General features: G+C 37.5%; 1 protein-coding gene across 3 annotated transcripts in view; it reads right to left on the bottom strand.

Moving 5' to 3' along the window:
• CEP112 (centrosomal protein 112) overlaps window positions 1–15,425 on the bottom strand; it is a 423,550-nt gene that overhangs the window by 382,183 nt on the left and 25,942 nt on the right. For all 3 annotated transcript variants that reach the window (XM_066386628.1, XM_066386631.1, XM_066386629.1), the window contains exons 5-6: window positions 10,727–10,820; window positions 8,156–8,233 (exon numbers count right to left, since the gene is read on the bottom strand). In XM_066386628.1, coding sequence (XP_066242725.1) covers window positions 8,156–8,233; window positions 10,727–10,820 — 172 coding nt within the window. The remainder of the gene's footprint in view (window positions 1–8,155; window positions 8,234–10,726; window positions 10,821–15,425) is intronic.

Here is a 15,425-nt window from a genome sequence, read left to right as displayed (position 1 = left end):
AAAATGCTCATCTTCATTAGTTATTAGAGAAATGCAAATCAAAACTGCAATGAGATACTACCTCACACCTGTTAGATTAGCTATTATTAACAAGACAGGTAATAGCAAATGTTGGAGAGGCTGTGGAGAAAAAGGAACCCTCATTCACTGTTGGTGGGAATGTAAAGTAGTACAACCATTATGGAAGAAGTATGGTGGTTCCTCACAAAACTGAAAATAGAACTACCTTACGACCCTCTACTGGGTATATACCCTCAAAACTCAGAAACATTGATATGTAAAGACAAAAGCAGCCCCATGTTCATTGTAGCATTGTTTACAGTGGTCAAGACATGGAAACAACCAAAAAGCCCCTCAATAGAAGACTGGATAAAGAAGATGTGGCACATACACACTATGGAATACTACTCAGCCATAAGAAATGATGACATCAGATCATTTACAACAAAATGGTGGGAACTTGATAACATTATACGGAGTGAAATAAGTAAATCAGAAAAAAAAAAGAATTGCATTATTCCATACGTAGGTGGGACATAAAAACGAGACTAAGAAACATTGATAAGAATGGTGGTTACGGGGGGGAGGGGGAGGAGCACAAAGAAAACTAGATAGAAGGTGACGGAAGTCAATCTGACTTTGGGTGATGGGTATGCAACATAATTGATTGACAAGACAACCTGGACATGTTTTCTTTGAACATATGTACCCTGATTTATTGATGTCACCCTAGTAAAATTAATAAAAAAATAAAAAATAAAAAGAAAGAACTGATCTCCAAAAAAGACATCAGAAAGTGAAAAGACAAGCCACAAATTGGGAAATGTTTGCTTAAATGCTTAATTCTAAAATATGTAAGGAAGGTCTTAAAAATAATAATAATAATATAGAAAAAACAGCCCTTTAGAAAAAAATGAGCAAAACATGAGACACAGTTCACTGTTGAAGAAATGTGAATAACTAATAAACACATGAAAATATGCTCTATCTGTTTATAAATAAGAAAGATGTAAAGCAATACCACAATGCAATGGTATTTTACAGCCACCAGCTTAGCATACATTAAAAATTTGACAATAAAAGTGTTCCAGATGTGAAGCACTACTGGTCGGCATATGGATTAGTATATTTACTTTGGGAAACATTTATTAAGAAAAGACAATAAAATCCACTTAAATATCACAGTAGAGAAAGAGGCATATTCTTTAGCAAATAACACTGTACTATATATACACAGCTGTTTTAAAAATAGAGGCAGCAAACGTCCAGCAGGCAGCAATGTGCACTCAATAAATATTTATTGTTTGACGGTATATATATGAAAAGTAAATAACTATTCTCTATTTTTGGAATGGAGAAAACAAGCATAGAAAGTAAGGTTTTCAAAGACACATGCAAATCTGAAAATATTATAAAACGCTAATTCACGAAGGAGAATTACGTTTAACGAGGAAAATAAAGAGGGAAACAGGGAGGTCTCAAAGATGCTCAAGCTCTAATTAAGCTTAAAATTTAAAACCAAAAGCCAAGAAAACCATTTATGACTTATTTTTACTCAGCTCTCCATTTATAAGCAAGGTATAAAATACTGGTTTAGCTAAATACCGTGTAACCTTTCAACTATACAGTAACTCCTATTTCATCCCCTTCCATTTTTTTTTGTTTAATAAATAAATTTTTATTAATTTTAATGGGGTGACATCATCCCCTTCATTTTTAACAGTCATTAGATACAGAAGTTAAGAACTCCTTTTGTTATCCTAAATTTCCTTTCTCAAATGGACCCCAAAAAATATCAAAAAGATAAAAAATCTAATATTTCAAAACAACAATGAACATTGTAAACAACCATCAATCCTCTGTTTTTATTCATTTACAATACAATGAATGAGTTTGTCTCATAACCACTTTTAATATGTAATGAGGAATTATTCATAGCAAAGGGTGTTCTTGAATCTATTTGAGGGAAATAGCAATCTATTTTCTGATTTTGTAACAGCAGCCAGATGGGCTTTGAAGTTAAATGTTCTCACTTTGTAATCCACAAGTAACATGGACATAAAGCAATCAGTAGACAGTCATAACATTGACTTTTTTCATGCTCTTTTAGAAAACTTGTTGTTCTCTCAAAATATCTCTAGAAAGAATACCACAATAAAGAATGTCCAAAATGGAAGATAGAAAAGACTATATGAAACATTAAAGTCTAACAAGTATTATACAGAAAGCAAAGCCAAAAATAATGAAGTTCCAATCACATGACTGAACATTTCTTAAGAAGCAAATAAAATTACAAAGATAAAATACATAGTCATTTAAACTAGACATAGATACAGACATCTGAATGCTCTCTAATGCAAACTGGTTTTTGACACTTTATTTTGTTTTGTTCTTTAGCAGAACTTGTTTGTTTGGTGGCAAAGGGTTCTGTCAGTTTGTTTCTTCAATTTATTCAGAATTTGTTCAAACTCACCAAATAGCCCCTTACAGACTGATGTTGAGATGGTGTGTGGTTTCAGAAAAATAGAAAGATATTTTATTTGATATTTTAGTTGTTTTAGAGAAAGGGGCATTATTGTGCAATATATTACTAGCAACATCCTAAAATAAATGTTTTTGAAGTCATAGCATCAAGTCAGAGAAATTGCTAAAACTCTAGGGCATAAAATAAGCTTGTCTTCAATATTAGTTCAATTATGCCTGAAAATAATGCTTTTAAGTCAATATTTTAGAACTTGAAAATCACTTTTCACAAAAATAATACTATAAATGGAGGCTCATTCATTGGTTTACTCATATTTCAATAAACATTTAATGAGCATAAAGACAGGGTCCACTGGCAAGAAAAAGTAAGTAAACCAAAGAAACAGAATGGAAACAGACATATGCTGTCACCTGATTTATGAGACAAATAACACCACAGTGCAACAGGAATAGTGTTTTCAATAAATGGGAGTATCACCTAGACATAAACATGAGACAAAAACAAACCTTAACTCATCTTAAGTCCATATACCAATACCACCTCCAGGTGGTATATAAAGCTAAAAAGAAAAAGTAAAATAATAGAGCTACTAGAAGAAAACATAGGAGAACATCTTCAGGACCTTAAGATAGTCAAAGATCTTAAACAGAACACAAAACAACACTAAATATAAAGTGATAAAATAATAAACTGCATTAAAATTTTAAATTTTGTTCACCAAACACACAAGAAAGAAAATGATGGAAAGCAACCACGTGGAAGAAAATATTTATAAAACTACATTCCAAAGGACTCTAATCCAGAATAGATACAAAGTTCTTACGTATTAATAAGAAAAAGGCTGGCAAGCCCACAGGGATATTGGCAAAGCCTTAAGCAGGCTCTTCACTAGGAGAGGCCATCCAAACTGTCAATAAACACATTAAAAAGCATCTAACTTTACTAGTCATCAGGAAAATACATGTTAAAAAACCACACAATGAAATGTCACTAACCACTCTCAAGAATGACTACAGATTTTGAGTTAAACATAGTTAACTGACACCACCAAGTGAAGAGAAAGTAGTGGAGCAGGAACTGACTCATGCTGCTGCTGATGCACATGGACACGATCGCTGTGGAAAACTGGCAGTGTCTACGGCATCAATTAGCTCTGCTGCACAAGTCACCCCAAACCTTAGTGGCTTCAAACTACAACCACTGGATTTAGCTTCCAATTCTGTGGGTCAACAACTTGGGCAGCTCGTCCACCTGAGCAGTTCGTCTCACTGGACTCATGTGTCTGCTACACCAGAGTGACAGCTGCACCCGGGTGACTGATTAGAACAGCTGTCAGTAGGCCACAGGGACAAAGGCCAGTCAGTAGAATAGCCAGGCTTCCCACATTCCTCACAGAAAGAGTAGAGGAGCGCCCCTCTGCTAAGGTTTGCTGGTGCTCCCTTGACCACATGGGGAGGTTCACTCCTTCCAGACAGGCCCTGGCCTCCAGGTGGAGCCGACTAACTCTAGGGTGCTGTCCCACCGTCCAGAGCTCCCTGAAGGATCCGAAGACTGACCCCTGCTGCCCTCACCCTGCTCCTTCCCCCCATTTCCGGTCCTGAGAGCTCTCCCTGCACAAGTCTCCCACCCTGGATCTCGACCTCTCAGGCTCTGTTTCCAGGGACTTAAGGGGTCTACTCAGAGTCCTCACTGTTCGTTTGTCCCTGGTGGGAGTGAGGCTCTGCAAGCAGGCAGCACATGGACCCAGGGTGGGAACTGATGGAGGACCAGAATGAAAAGCCCAAGGAAATCCTCCTCGTGGCCCCTCACTCCATCCTCAGAAAAGCAGATTTATATAAAGAGAGTTGTGCATGACCCATATATAAAATATATCAACAAAGCAAGAAGGTTTTCCCAAAACTAAAGGTTAAAAATGCTGAAGAGTAAGAAAAAAAAATACTGGAGGAAAATTTAATTGCTAGGTTTAGTAAGTAAATCTGCATAAAAATATGTATTCCTAGAAAAAGTATCAACACACTCCTAAAAAAAAAAAAAAAAAAAAAAAAAAAAAAAATATATATATATATATATATATATATATATATATATATATATATATTTGGGAGGAAAATGTATTTTTTAACATAAAATGGAAAATTCAATTCCAGCATATCTAATACATCAGAATGAAGGTGTTGACAGTCACGATAGCAATATGAAAAATGTACCCGTAGTATATAGAAAGCACAAAAAGTAACTAGCTATTAACTGATCATTCAGAAAAAGAAAGAAAAAAAGTCCATGGCACATCCACATACAAACTAAAATCAAAGCAAAATCTAAGTTTTTAATACACTGGATACTTAAATTATTCTACTGTGATCAAGACATATACTTCAGCCTGATTAATGCATATTGTTATAAATATATAAAAATGCAAGACTTTTATATTTTATGTTATTTTTATATTTTATATGTTAGGGCATTCTTTGAACAATAAAAATGTGAAACAAGCCTGACCTGTGGTGGCACAATGGATAAAGCGTCAACCTGGAAACACTGAGGTCGCCGGTTCAAAAAAAACCCTGGGCTTGCCTGGTCAAGGCACATAGGGGAGTTGATGTTTCCTGCTCCTCCACCCTTCTCTCTCTCTATCTCCCCTCTCTATAATGAATAAATAAAAAAATCTTTAAAAAAAAAAAGTGAAACAAAATCCCAGGCAGGTCTAGTTTTAAGGTATTATCTCAAAATATTTTAGATGTTTTATTTTAATTTTATTATACAAATGAACAGTTTAATCCTCTGAACAGTTAACTAATCATGAAAAGTATTCTATGTGCTAAGAAATGTACATCAGAAGTTTCAAGCTAAGAGCAAAGGCAAGGTTAAAAGGATAGCCCAGAATTTTGTTTTTCATTCTGATAGTGCTTTCTGGCAAAAAAAAAAAAAAGTCTTTTGGAAAGATTTCCTGTGCTTTTCTCCCATACTGGTCACTTGGACAACTTCCTCAACATCTTCAAACATGAAAATGTTTTTCTGGCCCTGGCCGGTTGGCTCAGTGGTGGAGCGTCGGCCTGACGTGCAGAAGTCCCTGGTTCGATTCCCGGCCAGGGCACACAGGAGAGGCGCCCATCTGCTTCTCCACCCCTCCCCCTCTCCTTCCTCTCTGTCTCTCTCTTCCCCTCCCGCAGCCGAGGCTCCATTGGAGTAAAGATGGCCAGGGTGCTGGGGATGGCTCCTTGGCCTCTGCCTTAGGCGCTAGAGTGGCTCTGGTCGCGACAGAGCGACGCCCCGGAGGGGCAGAGCATCGCCCCCTGGTGGGCAGAGTGCCACCCCCTGGTGGGCGTGCCGGGTGGATCCCGGTCATGCGCATGCGGGAGTCTGTCTGACTGTCTCTCCCCGTTTCCAGCTTCAGAGAAATACACAAAAAAAAGGAAATGTTTTTCTTTTGACTTACTATTCTCCTCTCCTGATTGATTCTGTTTCTCTCTTGTCTTTCACTAGTGCACTCCCAAATCACTAAGAGATCCCCATTGCTTTAAATTCTGACCCATCTCCCTGCCTTTTCATCTGGCCATCGCACAAGTCAGGTGTCCTCACTCTACACCCTCCATCCAGCCCTCCTCATGCTAAAAATTGCAATGCTCAGCGTCTGAGCACAACCACCACCTCAAGCAGAGGGACTATGACATGACTCCAGCCCTTGAGTCTCATTAAGCTCCAGATTTTGAACACCTCAATTAATCGTACCATCCTTTCAAACGCCACCCATCTAAAACTTGTAAACCCCTAAAGTGGCTTCCCTCATTGGACAATCAAATAAGTGATGGAGAGTCAATATTCCCATTTGCTAAAATCAGACTTTTAGGGGCCCTTCTCTTCAGCCTGCCAGTCATTAAGCATTCATTTTCTCTTTGAAAAGGGTTTCCTTCCTACCCTTTCCATCCTCACAAACATCACTCTAACAAACACCTAAAAGATGACTGGTTGGTTCCCTTTCTCCATTTCTGCACTCATTCAATATAGCCTTCATTACGCCACCAAGTCCATTTCCCTAAGCATTGCTTTCACTGAAGTCCATCATTAGTAGGAAGGGTTTAGGTTTTTTAAAAATAATAAATTACTGGCCCTGGCCAGTTGACTCAGTGGTAGAGCATCAGCCTGGTGTATGGATGTCTTGGGTTCAATTCCCGGCCAAGGCACACAGAAGCAATGCTCATCTGCTTCCCCACCCCTTCTCCTCTTGCTTCTTTCTCTCTCCCTTTCTCTCTTCTCCTCCGCTCCTGCAGCCAAGGTTTGATTAGAGCAAGCTGGGCACAGGCACTAAGGATGGCTCATGGCCTCTGCCTCAGGCACTAAAAAAATTGGCTCAGGTTGCAAAGGAGCAAGGGCCCCAGATGGACAGAGCATCGCCCATTAGTGGGCTTGCTGGGTGGATCCGGGTCAGGACACATGTGGGAGTCTCTCTATGCCTCTCCTCCTTTCCTCTCACTAAGATAAAAAATAAAATGAAAATCCCCAATGTCAGTGCAGAAGTGAGAAACAGACAATCCCATACACTGCTAGTTGGAAAATAAACAGGTATACACCTTCTGGACCTAAGAAAACAAACAATGTATGAAATGACTCTTCTAAGGAATTTTAGTACAGTATTCCTTATATTAGCAACAAACAGAGAGCAAACTGAATGTCCAAAAATAACAAAATTCTTAAACAAGTTATGAAATATCTATCTAAAAGAAAAATTAGTGCTACCATTAAGATTCATGTTTACAGAACTATTAAAAACTTAAACCAAGTTTAAAATAGCACATAATAAAATAGTACTTAAATATGACCCATTTTGTTTACATTTTAATTTTATACACACAGTGAAAAGGAAATATAAATATAACAAAATGTTACATCTCTGGGTGTTATGATTTTAAAAGTTTATTCCTCTTACTTTCCCTATTTTTCAAATATTCAAATTATAAATTATTTTTATAGTAACAAAGTATAATAAAAATTGTTTTTACCCCTTTCCATTTCCTCAAAGCATTTAAACAACATATATGCAAAGGAATGTGGAGGGGAAAAAATAAACCTCTGGGGCTCACTACTGCCTAAAATTTAAAAGCCCCCATGCAATTCAGCTTGGTAACATTGGCCCCTAATCCCCTACACAAACCCCAAAGATCCACACATGACAGTTCACTTATACAACATCCCTTTCTTCATGCCAGTTTCTGCCTTGAATTCTAGTTCCCGTCCTCTCCACCTAGCCAAGTATATTCAAACTCCCTGCCTTTGCATCGAAAACTGCTGTCCACAATGACGGCTCATCCATGACAGCTCCATGAGATTTCTTCCCCACAGCTGCCCTTTCTTCTCTAACTTCTCCCTCCCGTCCCTTCCACTTCAGTATCTAAAGTCTTTCCAACTCACTTTGGGATTTTTATCATATACTACCTTAAATTATTATTTAACCAAAAAGGAAATCAGTTTGTCAAGAGCAGGAACTATTTTATGCTTCTTTGGAATATTCTTTCTCTTTCCTGTACTTAAAGGCCTTCTCAGTGCTAACACAGTATTTAATGTCTAACATCCAGTACTGTTCACTGAAAAGAATTAAATTAATTGAGAAGTTTTTCAAACACAATATGATTCTGCCACATTAATATACATACATAAAACAAATACATTTTTTACCCCAAGATTCCAACTATTAAGGCGAGCTTCAATGTCACTGTCATCCAAAGAAACAGCAGATTTTTTCAAATGAGCTTCCTGAAATACAAGAGAGAGAAAGGAACGAGGAATGGAGGAGGGAACGAAGGAGGGGAGACATAAAAAAGAAAAGGAAGGGGGGGAAGAGTGGGAGAGAAGGAAAACGGGAAGGAGGGAAGGAGAGAAAGAGGGAGGAAAATGAACAAAAATACGTCATTCAGAGTAATGAGAATTTTGTGTGCTTTTTTAGTAATGCCATAGTGCCCTCAGAGGAAAGGATTATGTGACAATTGAGCTAGCTTTCAATTCTAAGGAATGACTGTTTATTATAGCTGCTTAGGGGTAAGATGCCTTCACAATATATTCACACAGTAACAAGATTTAAAAAAAAAAAAAAAGCCATCAAAAGAATATTTTACAAATTAATCCAGACTCTTCTCTTTAAGTTTTTTTACTAAAAGTTTTAATTGTGGTGTACCACAGCAGCTTTAAAGAGGGGTGGGGAACACTCAAAAAGATGAACTATTAACTCTCGTTAAAATTAGTTAACAGGAAAGTTTGTGCTGATGGCCAAGAAGCTCTTTGTTCTTAAATTAATTCTCATTCATACACTAAATATAAAGAGAAATAAGCTTTGGATTTGCATCACAAAAACACAATTATGGTGAGTCTTTACTTTAAAAAAAATTAAAATTCCAGCCTGACCTGTGGTGGCGCAGTGGATAAAGCCTCGACCTGGAATGCTGAGTTCGCCGGTTCAAAACTCTGGGCTTGCCTGGTCAAGGCACATATGGGAGTTGATGCTTCCTGCTCCTTCCCCTGTTCTCTCTCTATCTCTCCCTCTCTCTCTCTCTCTCCCCTCTCTCTCTAATAAAAATGAATAAATAAAAATAAAAAAATAATTAAAAAATTAAAATTCCATATTTTTTCACATCTCCTATAACTTATTAAATTACACATTTATCAAGACAAATTGAAATTATAATTAATTGAGGAGAGCCTAAGATTTGTGCCAGAAATGAACAATGATCTGAAAACTCTATAAACTTTGAAAGGAAAATCCATGTAAAACAAAGTATATTCCACAGAAATTCAAGTGTTGAACTTCAACTTGTTGGTACAGCATTTTCATGCTTTTAGAAAAATCACATTACTAATGAATAAATCTATTTACCTATGGTCATTTAAATCATCTGCTAAAAATACACTACAATGTTCTTTATATTTTATTGAGACTCCACATTTCTGTTGAATAAAATGTTGTTTGTTACATATTAAAATTCATTATTGCTTCTACTGTTGGTCTCCTTTTTATTTTTGTGAATAATGTCTTAAGCAAAATGTACCTGCTTTGTTTGAGTAAATACAATTATAAAAAAATATATAAAATACAAAAATATTTAAAATGTGCTCCCCTTGGCCCTGGCTGGTTGGCTCAGTGGTAGAGCGTTGGCCTGTGGCATGTGGAAGTCCCGGGTTTGATTCCCAGACAGAGCACACAGGAGAAGTGCCCAGCTGCTTCTCCACCCTTCCCCCTCTCCTTCCTCTCTCTCTCTCTCTCTCTTCCCCTCCTGCAGCCAAGGCTCCATTGGAGCAAAGTTGGCCTGGGTGCTGAGGATGGCTCCATGGCCTCTGACTCAGGCACTAGAATGGCTCGGGCTGAAACAGAGCAACACCCCAGATGGGCAGAGCATCGCCCTCTGGTGGGCATGCCTGGTGGATCCCAGACTGGCACATGCGGGAGTCTGTCTGACTGCCTCTCTGCCTCTAACTTCAGAAAAATACAAAAAAAAAAAATGTGCTCCCCTTTATATTAAAATATTTTTTAACAAGTGAACTTGACTCAGAAAAACTGCTTAGCTTAAGCCAGCCCTATTAAAATATTTTTGAAAGTTCCAAAGTATCACAGGAGAAAATGCAAGGAGTTATGTTTAGAGCAATATATACTCAAGCAGTCATGCATCACTCATGATCTTCTTGTAACTAAACCTTGCAACCCAAGACAAGCCCAAGTTACACAAGCCCAACCTTATTAGGCAGGCCAAGTCCTTCTCTTCACAAAGCTGCCTGGTGTGCTCATTGGTGCCTTGTTCAAAACAAATCTGTTAAATAGCTAGACGCAAGAAAGGTATTCATTGTTCAAGATATAAACAGTTCACTTCATCAGAAAGGCAGTGTCCCCTATTTCACTACAAATTAATCCCAATTTTTTAAGTTTACAACAATTGGGTGTCTTATTTTTATACATACACTGAATAAAAGCAAAACGGAGGAAAAAAAATAACTCAAAGACCAAGCTTTCCAAAGTTACACTTCGATGCACAAGAAAAACCATAAACTGATTAACATGATGTCTTTGCATCATTGAGACAGCAGAAGGAACAGTGTAGAATAAAGCAAATATACCACTTCTTTGACATCGGGATGATCACCAAAATTTTTGGACTTTATTCACTGTTTGTAAGTAATCACGGCAACCTCGACAATATGAAACTAAAAATGTGTGGCCTTCTTTTAAAGCAACAAACAAGCAAAAGTAGAATCTGATCTTACACAACTCTCTGGGTTAGCATTTTGTCCATCTTCTCCATAGGTTGGACTCACAGAATGAGATCTGGCTTGGATCTTCGCAGTGGACAGTTCCCTACTAACAGACCAAAACAGTGACAATCAGAATTTGAAGTGTCAGAGGACACAGAGGTTTTCAAGTCTAGGATTACCAACTTTATTTAGGGGGGGGAATGATTATTTATATTAAGAATGATGTTTCAGTAGCAAAGAAAAAATCTAAATAATAACTTGTATTTCTCACATTTTATTTCATTTAGATTAAATGATAAAGAAAATATCACCTAAATGCCACTTACTTGCTTACAAACAAATGTTATTTTTAAATGGGACTATAATAATCTACATGTATTTAAATTTTTGTCTTCCTTTCCCCTTACCCCTAAGCATAGGAAGAAAAAATAATAATAAAGTACATATTCTCAGAGAAAAAAATTGTTTTTAAAAGGTTAGCAAGTTTTGTTAGATTCGTGTTCCACATCAAGATGAAGCCTTAAAATACATAAAATAACAAAACTTTCATGTTGCTGAAAGTCTAAATTAATCTGAAATCCTGTCAGAAACCACAGATAAATCAGTCTTCAATTTTAAAAATGCACCATGTTGATTCAGGTAAAATGTGATAACTACAACATGAGTAAGAAAACAGTTTAAGCTTCCAAATGAACTTGAACAAGGAGATTGTTCTTCAATATAAAAGAACTATTTTCAATATCCTACCTTATCCTTGAGTCTCTCTTATACTTTTATTCACATTACTTCAATGAAAGTTCGATGATTACAAATATTTATGCTCCGAACAGCTGCTTCAATACACATGAAATGTTAACTGACCACTGTATAATGAATTAAAGTCACCAACTTGCAACTACAAGCCATTACCAGGATTTCCTTCACAAACAGTGAGCTTCCCAAATGATGAAATAGTAATTCAAAAAAGACAAGATTATCTTTTTTGGTAGTAACTCGAATAGAACAACATTCTTTAGACTATTTACTAAGTAATCAGGAATGTCTGAGAAAGCTATTTTTTAAAGAGCTATTGGCTTTTTATATCCTACTCAATATCCCAGATAGCAAGATACTTAAAAACAAATGAGAAAATTAAATAAAGCAGTATTTTGAGAATAACCTCACCAGCCAATGTGCTAGAGCTGACAAAAGCATTTAAAACAGTATGTGGGAAGAGGCAACCTGATACATCCTATTAAGCAATGGCCTATTCTTCTTTAAGAATAGATTAAACAATCATAAAAAGAGCTATACTTAAAAATTGAAAAACGCTTAAATATTAAAAGTAATTCTTCTCATAGAAGATATTAATTAATAAAAAAAGGACTGAAAAATTTATCAGTCTATCACACAGGGTCCACACATAAAGCAGCACACCCTCTGAACACACTTGTTGCTGTCCTCTGTCCCAATCAACCCCTTTCCCTTCCAAAAATATTTTCAAAATAAGCTCTTGGATCCATGTTCTAACCTGCCATATACTTTTCAATCAACTACAATCTGACTTCCACTCCTCCTGAAAGTGCTATAAGTCAAATCATCAATGATCAGCTAGCTGCTCAAGCAAATGAGCCATAATCTGTTTTACCCTCCCTGGCTGACCTCACCAAACCTTTAGGGACAGTGTCTTAAAGATGTCACATTCATCAGCTCCATAGAGCCATTCTTCCCTGGTTCTCTCCTTGAGAAATCCCCTTCCAAGTAACCTTCACTAGCTTTTCTTTCTCTACCCAATCCACATATGCTAAAATCCTAGGGTTCTGTGTCTAATCTTACCTATTTCCTTTTTACATGCTTTCTCTGGACAATTCAATATTCTTTTTGTTTTTCAAATAAGAGGAAGCTTTGATTACCAAATCCACATCTCCTGCCCAAATTGCTCTCTTGGCCTCCAACACCATTGCAAATACAAGTTGAATAGCCCTACCTCCAATTCAACAAGGCCAAAACTAAATGCATTGTATTTTCCCCAGAACACATTCCAGTGCCTGCTAAGTAAAGCAGAGGCATCCCTGAGGCCAGCTTCAGGTAAAGGCAGCTGAACCAATGAAAGAGAGATGTCAGTATCATTGCTAAAATCTGTCTGGCACAAGAAACCGAGGACATTAGGCATAGAGACTTCATTTCTTGCCACCGAGACCGTCTCAGCTGATAACACAATTAACTGAGACTCTAAGAAGGTATAAAGACAGCTCAAAATCGCAGTGATAGGGCTGCAGGTCAAGGTGAACAGTGAGACAGAGGGCAGAGGGCAAAGCTCGGCCCAGTAAGTCCCCGCATGACGGATAACAGGTGCTGCCTGCCACACAGACTAGCAAGTGGTGGTGCTCATAAAGACAGCCTACAATTAGCAAAGGAGACGTGACTACAGTAAGCTCATGATTATGGGACTTGTGCCAATGAGCAAAGAGGGACCATGGCTTGATTAATTTCAGAGTGCCAAAACTAACACAGAAAGAAGGCTTCAGCATGTTGCAAGATGCCCAACATGCAAATGCCTTTTTACTTCTCTTAAAGAGCAAAACTATAATACATTTTGCCCTTTTGCTTTTTCCTAATGCTAAAATATTTCAACAAAAATCCAGAAATATTCTCTTAGCACTTCTGTTGATTTCAAATACTAGAGAAACACAGACTTGTCCCTATAAAGAGATAAGCAATGACATATGTAAGATTTAAAAGCCTAAAGAAAGACCAATCAAATGTTCTCCTGCAAAAAAAGCAACATATCTTTAAAAAGGGAGAAACTTCTAAAATGTATTTTTAATTTGGGCTCGTAATGTGATTCAAGTGAACATTTTGAAGTTAAAGAGGAATGAACAATCTGTGATCATAAAATATGCTACAAATAAAAAACAAGATTGCCAAATTTTAGAACCATAATGGAAGAAGGAATAGCTGGTTAAATACAGCATAAAATCAAATCAGTAAATTAGAAAACTAGTTCAAGAAATAGTCTAAGAACACAAAGGAAAAAATAAAGAGATGAATATAATAAGTGAAAATGCAAGATAAGGAAGGAAGATAGATTCAAAATTCCAACATCAAAATAATATGAATTCCAGAAGGAGTAAACAAAATAGAAACTTGGGAAATAAGAACTAAAGATAGAGCAGTGACAATGGCAGTTAAGACTGAATCAGAGAAGAGCCTAGAAACAAGACATGACACCATTTTTAGCTAGACCAAAAATGCAATGCCACGAAAAGGGTGGAAACAGGTCTGCCAGGCTCTGGTTCCAGAAACTAGAGAAACCCGGAAGTGTAACTCTAGAGAGAAGTGGAGGAACTAGGAAGTCCTCCAAGTCAAGAAATAAAGTCGCCTGACCAGGTGGTGGCGCAGTGGATAGAGCATCAGACTGGAATGTGGAGGACCCAGGTTTGAAACCTCGAGGTCACCAGCTTGAGTGTGGGTTCATCTAGTTTGAGCAAAGCTCACCAGCTTGAGCCCAAGGTCTCTGGCTTGAGCTAGGGGTTACTTGGTCTGATGTAGCCCCTGGTCAAGGCACATATGAGAAAGCAATCAATGAACAAACAACTAAGGTGCCACAGTGAAGAATTGATGCTTCTCATCTCTCCCCCTTCCTGTCTGTCCCTATCTGTCCCTCTCTCTGTCTCTGTCACACACACACACACACACACACACACACACACACACAAATTTTGTCAAAGAAATAAAGTCAAACTCACAAAGAAACCAACCAGAGGCAGGGATGGAGTTCCTTGCTCTTGACAGGAAGCTGAAAACCAGTGCAATGGTCATTTCTGAAAGCTACAGCTTTATAAGAAGCTACATGCCACAGAAAGGCAAAGAACCCAATCACAGCGCAAAAACAAGGAACCAGACTAGCTTGATGTGAAAGGGGCAGAGAATTCAAAATGAAAAGAGGTGCTTTGAGTCCCTAAATTTCTACAAACGGGAAGCAGGCTAAGAAAACTACTGGACTTAAATCATTGCTTATGATAAAAGAAATATAATTGAGGGGAAAGTCCAGAGCCATGAAGAACACTCCCAGGAAGCAGCACTAAGCCCTAACCAAGAAACAGGCAACAGATTAGATGCCTGGCTAGATGTCAAAATTGCTATAGAATTGTCACTGCTATGTGCGTTCCCTTCAGTTTTTGAATGGAAGTTCTCCAGTTCCTCTCTCTGCACTGCGCTGGCCATGTGGGTGGATTGGGGGGACAGGGGAAACAAGTTACCCCTTTAGCTCATAAGTGTTTAGACTGGGAGAAGCCACACCAAAGAAGCCTCGACCACATTTGGATATTATTTTTATTATGTTTACTGATACATAACTTATGACAATAAAAATCTTACCCACTTAAAACGTAGAGTTTGATGAGTTCTCACAAATGTATAAAGTAGTATAACCATTACAAGGAGATTCCTTTCAATCACACCCCAAAGTTCTGTTGAGCTCCTCTGAAATCAATCTACTAATTTCTGTAAACCCAGACAACTTGATTTTTTGGACTCTCAAATGTATGGAATCAAAGAGTATGTACATATTTGTCTGGCTGTCTGAGGAAATGTTTTTGAGATTCAGCCATGGTGTTGCACATATCAAAAGTTCATTTCATTTATTGCTTGTCAAATCCTATTATATGAATGAACCATAATTTGCTTTTTTATTCATGTGCTGATGGTCATTTAGATTGTCACCACATTT

The sequence above is a fragment of the Saccopteryx leptura genome, chromosome 5 (assembly GCF_036850995.1).
Source record: "Saccopteryx leptura isolate mSacLep1 chromosome 5, mSacLep1_pri_phased_curated, whole genome shotgun sequence".
Lineage (NCBI taxonomy): Eukaryota > Metazoa > Chordata > Mammalia > Chiroptera > Emballonuridae > Saccopteryx > Saccopteryx leptura.
The sequence above is the reverse complement of the archived record's forward strand: the minus strand, read 5'-3'. Positions and strand labels throughout refer to the sequence as shown.